The sequence below is a fragment of the Columba livia genome, chromosome 19 (genome assembly GCF_036013475.1).
Source record: "Columba livia isolate bColLiv1 breed racing homer chromosome 19, bColLiv1.pat.W.v2, whole genome shotgun sequence".
Taxonomy (NCBI): domain Eukaryota; kingdom Metazoa; phylum Chordata; class Aves; order Columbiformes; family Columbidae; genus Columba; species Columba livia.
This window is the reverse complement of record NC_088620.1, coordinates 3,815,611-3,827,958: the sequence shown is the minus strand read 5'-3', so window position 1 is coordinate 3,827,958 and position 12,348 is coordinate 3,815,611. Positions and strand designations below refer to the sequence as shown.

At 51.0% G+C, this 12,348-nt stretch overlaps 1 protein-coding gene across 1 annotated transcript; it reads left to right on the top strand.

Annotated features, from left to right (window-relative positions):
• The first annotated feature begins 507 nt into the window (after window positions 1–507).
• Window positions 508–12,201, top strand: CACFD1 (calcium channel flower domain containing 1). Its single transcript, XM_005512882.3, has 5 exons — window positions 508–861; window positions 5,756–5,828; window positions 6,253–6,378; window positions 6,516–6,623; window positions 7,061–12,201. Exons 1-5 carry the CDS (start codon window positions 738–740, stop codon window positions 7,152–7,154), a joined length of 525 nt encoding a protein of 174 aa, XP_005512939.1. The 5' UTR covers window positions 508–737; the 3' UTR covers window positions 7,155–12,201.
• Window positions 12,202–12,348: the final 147 nt, after the last annotated feature.

Below are 12,348 nucleotides of genomic sequence, written 5' to 3'. Positions count from 1 at the left end.
ATCTGAAAGATAATAGCAATAGTTAGAGTAATTTTGGTTGGAATAGACCCTTAAGATCATTGAGTCCAACCATAACCTAAATCTAGTGCTAAACTATGTCTGAAACCGCAATTACTTTTGCACCAACCTAATAATTTAAGAGAACTGAGGCTGTTTCCCTGTACCATTTGTTTGGATAACAGGTTGCCAACTGGGACACCTCTGACTTGCAAAGTCCTTCTTCTGTGCTCGTTTCCATGGGAGAAAACCTGATTCCGTCCAGATTAAAGGGAGTGTTTCCCTCATTTTGAGGGCAGAATTTTGTAATAGTGTGCAATTCATGTTAATGCAAAAATTCACACTTATTGAGCACACACTGGATAATGGCACCGCATCGTTCACCGGGGGCAGCGGGACCCCAAGCCCCTGTGAACCCCAGATTCCGTGTCTGCGCAGCTGCTTATGAATATGTACAGAACGGGCTCTGCCCACCCGCCTTTTAATGCGGGTGACATCAAAGCCCTGCCTGCTGCAGGGGGGGACCCACAATGCAATACGCAGGCAGACGTGGAGGCCGCTCCGCTGGCATCGCCACTGCAGGCACAGACCCTCCATTGTCAGCCCTGGGGGGGCTGCGGGGGGCCAGGCCCTGCATGGGGGAGCAGCTGCACGGCTGGGTTTAGGGGGACACGGGGGGGGTCTCACCTGGGGGGGTATTGTGGGGTGCTGCCCCCTGACCCCCTGGGAGCAGGGGGGCCATGAGCTCTCAGGATGAGCAGTTCCCAGCAGCAGCCCCTGAGCCAGCGGCTCCCTCCACCGATGATGGCATGACCTGGTGGTACAGGTGGCTCTGCAGGATTGCCGGGGTCCTCGGGGGCCTGTGTAAGTATCCCCATTCCCTTGCAGCCAAAGGGTCCCCCTCGATGCCGCTCGTGCATGCAAAAGTGCGTATCAGGGGTCCTGCCTCTTGTTGGGGTCACATTTGTGCAGGGGGGATGCGCCACAAAACGCTCATTTGGGGTTACGGGTTTGTGTCTGCTCTAGACATCTGTTCGCTGTGTTTCGGGCAGGTTGAAGAGTCGTGGAGGTGCCTGAAGTTTGGGTGGTTTTAGCCGCACACGAGGAATGTGCTCCCCAAACTCGCTGAACTCCGGCACCTGGGAGAAGGGGCAGCATGGGGGGATCGGCAAATCCTTGACTTCTTTCTCGTATCCAGAGCTCTCTGGAAGGGATGGGAGCAGCAGCCGAGCCCCTGGTCCCATGGGAGGGCTGTGGGCAGATAAACCAGACAATGATTTTATTGCAAACACCAGGTTCGGGGTGCTCAGCGGGGTCAGGTGCAGGGCTTGAACTGGGGCCAAGGGGTTTGGTTCATCCTATTTGCCTGTCGGGTGTTTCTGTGTTCGTGCAACTTATTTTCTTTGCCATTCTGAAGGCGGGAGCGTGTTTCCCGTTACTCCTGTTGCTGATTGCAGAGGGCCTGCCTGTGCTGTTATGGTGGGTTTTTTTGAAGGTGAATAATGGACTTGGTTTGTGTTATGTGTTTTTAAGGGGTTTAGTCTTGGACGCACAGAAGAAGGGAGCCGGCATACGGCAAAGTGTGTTGGCTGCGCAATGAATTACCTGCTGCTGAAAAAAATTTTCCCAGGGAAAGAGTCTTTGCAACTTTGCCAGAAATCAGCCTGTCCTGTAGTGCTGTTTTGCTACATTTTGTGGGGAGATTAATAGCTCTTAAAAGCAGGAGGGACTGTTATGACCGCTTAGTCTGATCTCCTGCAGAGCACAGGATGGAGAATTTCTTCTGCTTCAGGTCCGCGACTTTTAGTAAAGAGTAAAGAGTATTTCTCAGCCAATGCAGTCAGCCCTGATTTATTCCCTCGGCTGTAGCGTTCCGTCTGATTCCCCCTCCCTGCCCCTTTCCCATGCCTGGCTTTTGCCTCAGGACTCGACTGCACAAGCCCACGGCATTTTTGCAGCCGATTCTGTATTGTTGGTCAGGCTCCTCACTGCCCTTTTTGGCTGAGCTGGTGAAACGCATACCTCTCTCACCGTTTTATGTCTTAAGTACTGAAATTCTGGAGGTGTGAAAAGACTTGGTAGGGCTGTTCTTACGGGGTAAAACACCTTGGCGTGGCCATGCTCTGCCTGAGGGCCCCACGCTTCTGGTCCAGGCGGGTGGCCAGGAGAGCAGCTGGGATGTGTCTTCAGCGCAGGTCCCAGGTCCGGCTTTAGCGTAGCAGCACCTTTGCCATGGGCTGGGGGATGTAGCTGGAGCATTGGTGCTTTTGGTGTGGCTTTGGTCCATGCAGAGCTCAGGGGAACGCGGATGGAGGGTGAAGATGGGTGTTGGGTCACGGTGGTGGTGTTGCCCACCTTGTGCTAGAGCAGCCTGAAAGCAGTGCAAGTCTCTGAAGGCATATTTTTACTTTGTCTTCGTGTTTCAAAGCAGCTGAATTATATTAGGATCATTTTCCCAACCTTTTTATTCACAGCTCAGAGAACTCATGACTTGTTTTAAAGGAAGGCTGAGAGTTTTATGTATTTGTGTGAGTCCGTGAGAAGCAACTTTTGGAAGAAGAGCCAGGCTCCGATGATTCGGGGAATCGGACAGCTTGTTCTGTAGCCCTGACAGTGTTTCTTCACCAGGTTTGTCAGGCAGAAAATGAAGCAGCGTGAGACACAACTTCTGTTATGAACAGGGAAATGAGAGACTGTGGAAAGAGGAGCCCTCCAATGTCCCGTGCCAGTAACACCCTCTTCAAAACACTCCTTGTTCAGCATCACCTTGTTGAAGGTGGACGGTTTGGAAAAGGGGTGACTAATAACACAGTAAGGCTGGAGTTGGCTGCAATTTTCAGAGCTTGCTATGGAAGAACAGAAATAATCTATAAGGATTTTGAGCAACTGGACTGTGCTCCTGCTACAGGGCTGGCTTATTTCTTACAGAAAGAAAAAATCCCTGTAGAAAGGAAGAGAAATTTCGTTAGGGGAGATGAGACTGGCAGACAACGTCTACCACAAGTGAACACCTGCAGCCCACGACTTAGTTCAGCCAGAAAGGTCCAGGGGCTGGAGCAGGAACAAGACAAACACAGTTCGGTATCTGCTTCTGGCTCTTGTGACCTTGGCCAAGTCCATTCTCTCCCTCATGTTCCTGTTCGTAAAAGAACGAAGAGAGTCTGTGGCTTTTGTAAAATGCTCTAGGAGCAAAAATAGGCGTGTGTTGAGGAGGGTGACCAGCTGCTGGAAATGAATAGAGCCTTTGTGGGGATGGTGTTCTCCCCCCTGCCATTTTAGCTCCCAGTTATTTGTGCTACCTCAGGGATTTGGGATGGGACAGCGCTCAAACAAATGGCAGAACTGTCCGTCTTCCATAGCTTACGTGCCATTGAGCATTATCTACATTTTAAACCAATTGTGAGGCCCTGCTTTACAAAATGAAGTGTCTGGGTTGGCAGCTTTGTCCCCTTTTAGCTACAGATCCCGTCTGGGCAGGACAAGGGTGCACCAGGCTGCTTTGCTGCTCTGCAGAGGAGACCGAAGGTCATGGAATCGTTATCTCTGTGGCTGTTGGCAACCACCACCCAGTGCAGTGTTCCTGCAATTATAACCCTTTGACTCCTTTCCTGCTGGCTGGTGCTGGTGCTGACGTGGGGCTGGCTCAGCCCCGGCTTCCTGGGTCATTAGTCCATTGGCAACCGGGGTGGGGCTTGGCTGGGGCTGCTGTGGGGGTGCTGGGTGCTCAAGGGTTGTTTTGGGGTGTTTGAGGACAGAACCAAACCAGAACTCTGATCATAGAAACAAACAAAAAAACCAACCCCCACCTACCAAACAGAAAAACCCCAAACCAAACAACTGGTTAGAAAGATTAAAAAAAAAAAGTAAGGCAAAAAACCTGCTTGGGAACTAACATTCTGCTTCTCTCTGTTTCGTGGCAGAGACCAGTTTTGTAGCTGTGAACCTCTTGGACCTCTGCTCTCTGCCAGGCTGTTCGGCAAGGGAGGGTTGTGCCCCAGCTGTGTTTTGGGGGTACAGATGCAGCTGCTTTTTTCTGTCCTATTACTTCTGAAGTGCCAGAAAGTTATTTTCAGAAGCGTGCTTTCCTGGGAGAGAGCAAGTGTCACAAGCCTGTGGTGCTTCCCCTGAGTGCCTCTTCCATCACATCCAAGGGTTCGTTGGTCACAGGAATTATAATAGAAGCCTCGGTGTTGTGCCCTGCTCTCCGTGCTGCCTGCTGCTCCCAGCAATCCTGCTTGCCATCGCTTTTCCAGCTCTTTGCATGTGTGACCATGAGCAGATTATCCCACCCCAGTGCCTCAGTTTCCCCCTGTGGTGTGGTGACACTGACACTGGTCCCGCTGCAATGGGAGGATGAGAAATGTCCTTGGAGCATCGACAGTAACATCTCCTCTGGTTGATCTTGTTCTTGCAGGATACTCCGAAGGATTTTGGGTCCCGTGGAATTGTCCTAGGAGCCTTTAAAAATAATCTTGTTTGGTTGTTTCCTAAAACCAGGGTGTCACTTATTTGTGAGGTGACCTTAGATGGGTCCTGTTATAGGCTTGCGGTTGTGTTTCCCAGCCCGGTAAATAAGGACAACTATTCTTAAGGGAACTTTGAGGATTCAGCAGTGAGTGCTTAAAAGGAACCTTGCAATCATGTGCCAGGCTTTTGAAGGTCAGGACTGCTCACAGCAGCCCTGCTCAGGGATCCCCTGAGCTAAACGCGAGCAGATATCTCAAATACCTGAACCTGGGCTGGTCTCATTCTCAGAGATGGACTCTGCTGCTCTTCATCATCCCCAAGACCGTCTCTGAGGGCTGTATAATTTCAGCTGGAGTTTTGCAGGGCAATGTTGTTTACGGTGGACTCAGCCCATGTCTTGCTGCCCTCCCTGTGCTCGGGTTCCAGGTGAGCGCTGGCAGCCGGTCGGTATCGGTGGAGGAAAGGGCCCGTATCAAGTGCCGGGAACGCTCTGCAAGTTTAATGAGGCAGGAAGGAGGCACACGCTGCCTGGGCTTGGGCACAGCTGCCTCGGTCCTCTCCTTGTGTTACAGAACCAGGAGTGCTGGGGCTATTTTGGGCTCTGCTTTATTGAGCATCTGCTTCCATTTGTATTAGCAGAGACCCAAACTTGGCTCATTTCTGCCTGTCTCTAGCGCAGAACCAGCTCTGTGTGACTGAGGCTGGGTTCACCTCTGCTTTATTTATTGTTTGCCTGTGTGCCTTGGTGCTGCAAATCATGTTTTTGCTGAACTTTCTCTGTGCTACTCAGAGGCAGGTGCCTGCTGCGGCCTCTTTTTTCATCCTAGGGCAAAGCAGTAATTCTTTAGCAAATAAAAACCAGAGTGCCACACACGTGACTCCAGGCAAAGGCAAATACTCTGTTCTATGCAGGTCAAATATTTGTGTGAGTGTCATGCTAAGACACAAAGAGTTTGGAGAAAAAGGAAGCCTGTCCGGAGGAGCTGGGAACAAACCACCTCCCCTGCATCCTGGGCTCCTCTTTGGGCCATCAGACTTTCCCACCCACCCTCCTGCACTGGCCTGCACAGGCTGCTCCACGGTGCTTGGAGGTGCTGGCCCAGGCAAGGGCTCTTCTGGGCAGCCCCTGTGCTGCAAAACAGCCCAAAATACAGGAGAGCAGAATTGTGCTGGTGTGGCTGCAAGGTCCTGTTGCAGGGCAGAGGAGCAGCCAGCCCTGTCTGATGGGCTCTGTCCCCGTGAGCACACTGGGTTGGTCTTCATGGTCACTGAAAGCCTCTTTGCTTTCCAGCCTGTGCCTTCGCTGGTCTCTGGAACTGTGTCACCATCAACCCCCTGAACATCGCAGCCGGTGTGTGGATGATGTGAGCAGAGTTCCTTTCCTTTTTTTTTCTGCTGGGAAGGAGGTTCAGTTAATTAGAAACCACTGAGCAAGGGGCAGTGGGTGTGAGTGAAATGTCTACTGGACTCTGCAGGCAGGGGAATTGCCCGATGTTGCACTGTTGGGCAGGTTGAGATGCTTGTTTTATTCTATTTATATCCTTTCTTATTCTTTCCCTACCCCTTTTTAGGTAAATACTGGGATACCTTATCCAAAATAAGTCTGGGGCACTGGGGTTTGGGAATTATCAAGGAGAGGGGAGGGACCATAGTGGGGTCCAGCCCCTCCATTCCCTTCTGCCTGTGTTTGGGTACAGGGAGCAGCTGGTCTCCGGGATCTGGGGGGCATTGCTGACCCTCGCTCTGGGACACACGGGCAGGATTAACTCTGGTTTGTTCTGTCTGGAGGCTCAACGCCTTTGTCCTGTTCCTGTGCGAAGCCCCTTTCTGCTGCCAGTTCATCGAGTTCGCGAACGCCGTCTCCACAAGGGCGGACAAGCTGCGGCCCTGGCAGAAAGCTGCTTTCTACTGCGGGTAAGGATGCTCCTGGGGTGTGCTGTGGTGGTGAAGCCATCCCAGGAACCATGCTGGGATGCACATCACGATGGATGAGCATCCCTGCATCCCATGGGGAGCAGAGCCTGGATTTGAGGGTTGCTTCTCTCTTCCAGGATGGCTGCGTTCCCGGTGATGCTCAGCCTGACACTGACCACACTCTTTGGAAACGCCATTGCCTTTGCCACCGGGGTGCTCTATGGCCTGTCGGCGCTTGGCAAAAAGTAAGAGAGACCAGTCTGCTTGTGGAGGTGTGAGGGGGGAGAATGTGGACCTCCAGACCTCACCCCAATCTTCCTCCCTGAGACTGTGCTTTCCTCTGGTACTCACCGTGCATCCTGGTGTAAATGCTGCTGGAGAATGTCTCCCTGCCGTCATCTCAAAGCCCCGGGAGGGTAGATCCTGGGGTCTGCTGAAGCTCTGAGCTCAGTCTAGGCTGCCCCATCAGTCCCAGCCCCTTTTCTGCAGCCGTTGGATGGGGTGATGAGCAGCTCTGACGGGACAGGCTGGGCTTGGAGCGGGCCAGCAAGTCTCATTTCACGCCTGGCATCCCTTAGTACGGACAGACCCTGGCCCCAGTTGGGAGAACTTTGTGCCGGGGCTGCACCCACCATGGTGGGCACCCAGAGCTCATGTCCCCATGCTGTCCCTTCTCTTGCAGGGGAGATGCCATCTCCTATGCCCGGATCCACCAGCAGCAGAAGCAAATGGATGAAGAGAAGCTCACAGGGGCCCTAGAGGGACAGGCTCTCTGAGGCACACAAACTCAGCGGAACCTCTGCTGGACACTGAGATGGTGAAGATACAGAAACCCACCCTGCCCTTCCCTCTGCCTGCTCCTCTCTCTCTTACACCACAATTTCCCTGGACACTGCAGCAGCTGGAGATCTCAGGGTCCAGGGCAGGTTGTACCCTCTTCTCACACCAGCAGCCAGACCTCAGTGTGTTGGCCCCTCTCTCCTCCTCATCCCTCAAACAAAAATCTCACAGTCCCCCTATTTTTTATTTTGCTTTTGCTGCAGAGGTGCTGGCCCTTTGCAAGCCTGAATAGGTAGCCTTTTTTTGGAGTGATGCCTGATAAAGAGCCATGTGAGAGCTGCCCTGTGGAAGGGGTGAGGAGGGACAAAGGTGACATGCCAGCCCCTTGTCCATGCCAGTCCCACGAGAGTCAGTGAGCTGACGGCCTCATGCCTGAGGGTAACCTGCCATTGCACGTTACACGTTTTTAGTAACGCTCTCTGGTGTGGTCCTTCACAGGTGTAACACAGTAAACCAGGGTTTAGCAGTACATGGTGATGCTTAAGCTTGGTCTTCATCTGTTGAGTATATTTTAATATGGGTCTAGTTCAGCCAGGTATTGGAGGCATCGCTGCTCAGGGAAGGACTTCCAGCAAAAGAAACATAGAAAGGCCATGACCACCTCTGCAGAGGAGCTGCAGGGCAGATCCTGACACCTACAAAGCACAGTCCCCTCTTCCTCTGGATACTGCTGCAGGCAGTTACTGCAATTTACTTGAATTATAAGAATTACTTTGTCTTAATAAGGGTACTTTTCTTAAGCTTCACTCTTTTTCTGGGGAAGAAGGGAAACAAGCTTTACTTTACCTCAGCTGAAAAAGGGCACTATTGCTTGAGCCAAGTGGGGTTTTTTGCTGGTGTAAGGGCTACTGATGTGTAAGAGCATCCTTCCCTTGTGAGCCCGGGACTCTGCTCTGTTGTCTCTCCTTGCATCTGCTCCTTCTCCCGTGACCCATCCCTCCACACAAGGGACCTGCTCTTTGCTTCTGTCTGGTACAGCCTTTGTTTTTGGGCTCGTGTTCTTTTTGCATAAGTCCTGAGCTAGTTTTATATGGGAAGGTGGCAAATCCTTCATCTGCAAACACAGAGAAGTCTGCACCACTTTGGTGTGGGTAGCTGGGATGTGTTGCTTCTTTATTCCAGGTTCCATTAGTGGTTTACATGTGGTATTTTCTGTTTGCTTTGTATCATGCAGAACAAACCCGCTTGTTAAGTCCAGATCTCCGTCTTCTCATCATGGTTTCTTCTGGGGGTCTTAATTTATTTGGTTTTTACATTATTGCTTTTTGTTTTGAGTAGGAAGAAGGGGAATAACTTATTTCTAGTTATTTAAGTTATTTAATTATTTTATGGGACTAATTTTTTCTGGATACAGGAGAAAGAAGTGCTCTGTTTCCTGTCCTTTAAAGGATTTCATTGACGGCATCTCTGAATCCAGGGAGAGCCCTGGCTGCTGTAACTGGGATGCTGTAAAATCCTCCTTCAGCCTTCAGAACATTTTTCAGACTTGAAAAGTGTGTTGTCTGTTGATGCTTTTGTCTTCTTCTGGGCCACTGGCTTGACAAAATCTGTTTTTCCTCTCTTCTGGGAGAGAGAAGGGAGGAAAACTGGGCTGTAACTGCTGTGTTGGAGGTTTGTTCTCACTCGGCAGAGCTCTCGCTGTCACCAACATTTCATGGTCCCATTTGAATTGCCGGAGTACCAGGGGGGTTGTGCTGGGTCTGAGAAATGATGCTGGAGCCTGGCTGCTATCTGTCACAGCGGTCTGTCCACCAGCTGCTCTGTGGCTTCTGAGCAACGTCGTGTTGGAAAATATCTGTATAACACCTCCTTTCTCTAGGTACAGTGTGTATTTGTATTAGTTGAACAATGCCAGTGCATCCCTGGCAGTGCCCGGGATGGAGCCGCTGCTGGGGGGTGGCTGGGCATGGGGACAGCCTGTGCATCACCACAGTCCCTGCAGACCGAGGAGCTAAGCTGTCAGCTCATGTTATTATTAATAATTGTTGTTTCTTTGGTGGAGTTCAGGGAGGTGTGAGGATTTACACCCGGCAGGAACGCGGCTGGGGTTTATTTGCACACACAGCCCCTTGCAGCTGGACGCTGGGTGGCTGTTTTGTGCTAAGCCCCTTTCCCCCAGGCCTCTGAGCTGTGACTGCTCTGACACCAGCTTGTCTGGGACACAGAACAGGCACCGCCAGCCCAGATGCAGCTTGTTTCAATAAAGGCTGTGCTGTTTTGGAGCCCCCAGCTCTGGGCTGATCCCTGTTGCTGTGTGCAATACATGGGGCATTGGTGTCCCCTGTGCCTGGTCCTGCTGGTAACGGGGTGCTGCAGGAGGAAAATACCACGATCCCTAGGATAATTCAGTGGTACCAGCTTCTGCCCCACAGCCAGCAGTGCCCCCATACAGCACATTTACCAGCTGCTTAAAGTGCAGAGTCCTGCCCAGAAAACAGGATATCTGCCCCGATTTCAGGGTGGGTTTGGGTAGTTAAGTAGTGTTTAGTAGAGGAATGTTGCAGACTGGTGCACGTAGCTACGAGCATGTCTTTGGTAGTGGCTGCTTTGCTCTGTGAGTAGTTCCACAGAAGCTGTAGAGACAGGAGGCAAAAGGCAGAGACAAGGTGATGCAGTGATGTTTGCAGGCTGAGCTGCACCCATGGGGAGGAACCAGCAGGACCCTCGCTGGCTTCATCTGGTGGTCCTGATGCCTCAGACCAGCAGCGTTCCCCAGGGCTGGCTCAGGCAGATGCTGCTCCAGGTCACCTCATGGGCATGGACGGGTCTGCTCTGCTCCCTTGGCACCACCAGCAGAAGTCGCTTGGTCACCAGCAGTGTTGTCACACTGTGCTTTGTGCCAGTGGGGTCTGGCACTGGGGCTAAAGCAGTCGAACAGTCTGCACCAGTGCTGCCACCATCAGCAGCTTGGAGCTCAATGCTTCTGTTGAAAATGGGTCACAGAGACTCTTCTCAAGAGTTTCTTCTGTAAGAGCTGAGCTGGAGCCTTTGGCCACAATGCCTAAAGACACGGGGTCTGTTCAGTGTCCCTGTGCCTGTCTCAACAGAGGGCTCTTAGATCCATGATCCAAGAGCACCAGCTCCCACAGATGCATATCTGGAGCGGGAGCTCCTGTGAATTTGGTCTGTCTGTGATGCAGCTGAAACCAAGCCAGATGCTGCCATTGTTGCAGACAAGGCAAAGTGCAGACACAGAGCCTGCAGCACCCCTGGCTTTCAGGAGCTGCTGTGACAGTTAATGGATGGTCTCACCTCCATGTGGGCAAGAGGCGCTTTTTTTTGGTGGAGATTGAAAGGACCTTTAGATTAGTAGCATCACAGTAGTTAATATGCTCATTCACAGTGCATGGCGGTTAGTAATTGTGTTTAGAGGCACCTTCAGGGTGCTTGGAGTTGTGTAAGGATAAATGAAATTAAAAACCCTGCTCTAGAGATCTTACAGGCTCAACCCAATCCCCGCTGATGATGTCTGGGCCTGATGGTTCATCCATAGGGTCTCTATGGAAGAGGTTCTGCTTGCCAGGTCTTGGAAAGACCTCTTGGGAGACCATGGAACAGATGTTCTGTTACATGAGAACTCAAGAGCGGGTGATGGGTTGACTACAGTTGGCACATGTGGAAAGACACTTGGGCAGGAGCTGATTTTGTAACACCAGTTGATTCTCTGTGTGTGCAGTAAATAAGAAGACCATTCTACCTCTGGAAAGAGCCACTCTGATTTCTCTGACCCTAAATGTTGTAGCAAAAACCCTCAGACTTTCTATATTGAAGAAAGGAGGTCACTCAGAAAATACTTCTCCAATGAGGTTCTCACAGGACCTGAAGAGTCCAACCTCATTTCATATTCGGGCATTTCCTCCTTAGGCTGAGCCCTGGGAAGCTCAATCCATCTTTGTCATTTTTTTCCTCAGGAAAAAACATTCATTGTCTTCAGGGAAGGGTTTCACTGAAGTGAAGATATCAAGACCTGGTCTATAGCCATGTGAGAAAGAGAACGCTCTAGCACAGGGCTGCCAGAGATCCTGATCTTCAGAAGGTCAGTGGAAACCAGAGGCTCTCGAGACCTCTCGCAATCAGGCCACGTTTAGACACAGTCATATTCCAGCCAGGGCTGAACATCTTTCTGGAAATAGGTCTCGGCTGCCAAGGTTAGGTTTAATACTGTATTTTCTCTGTGGTTTTGATTTTGGCCTATCTCTCTTCCTCTGTCCTAGGCTGCTTTAAATTAGTCCTCTGATAAAGCACATAATCTCTTAGGTGATTTCTCTTATCTCCTCCTGCAGAGGATCTAAATAGGAGCTAGCATCTCTTGAGATCTGGATCAAATATGCTATGTTACCCCATGCTTCCTTGTCCCAGGAGGATGAATGTTCCAGGAATGGGAGGACACAAGCGTCTCCACCAGACCTCGAGGTGCCAAGTGCATTTCGGGAGGTTGGACAAATGCTTGGGCAAGTCACCTCCCAGCTCAGCCTTTGTTGTGCTGCCCTTTTGGGATGAGTTAGGTTGGATGTGATACTCAGTAAGGCCATTCATTCCTCACAGCCATAATCACCTCCTGCAGCTGTGTTTTACCTAGGGTTAGGCTCTAAAAATAATTTAGAAAGAGAGTCCTTAATCTTGCAGGACACACAGCAAAGGGGTAAGAGCAATTTGCTACCAACTATGCAGTTGAAATCTCTAAGTGCTGGAGGTGGAGGCTCCACACACAGCGGTGATGGAGGCACAACCACTCTCCTCTTTGTGGAGATGGGAAGGACCTTCCTTGGGATGGGAAGGACCTGCCCCAGGACAAAGTATTGTCAGTACGCACCATGTCTTTCCTGCAGGGAATCACTTGCACTACAGCTGAATGTTTGTCTGTTCCTGTTCTTTGTTTTGTCCTGGATTTTCTTTGTGAACTGTATTTGGTCTTGTTCATTAGGCTTCTAGTGTAATGTGTGTTTTTAAAACAATAAAATGTGGCAGCTTTTTATACAAAAATATCTGGCTCTGCCTCTTTTAAAGCCCTTAAGTACAGGAGACTCACCTGGGAAGCTGCAGGCTGCTGTGGTCCCCTTGTCACCATCCTGGTCTGCCTCTCCCATCCCACCCACTTGCAGCTCGCTTCTCTGCAAATCAAGGCAACAC

Coding starts and splice junctions, on each gene's coding strand:
- CACFD1 (XM_005512882.3), top strand. CDS start 738: ATGAGCTCTCAGGATGAGCAGTTCCCAGCAGCAGCCCCTGAGCCAGCG. Junction 862..5,755: donor CGGGGTCCTCGGGGGCCTGT/GTAAGTATCCCC, acceptor TTTGCTTTCCAG/CCTGTGCCTTCGCTGGTCTC. Junction 6,624..7,060: donor CTGTCGGCGCTTGGCAAAAA/GTAAGAGAGACC, acceptor CTTCTCTTGCAG/GGGAGATGCCATCTCCTATG.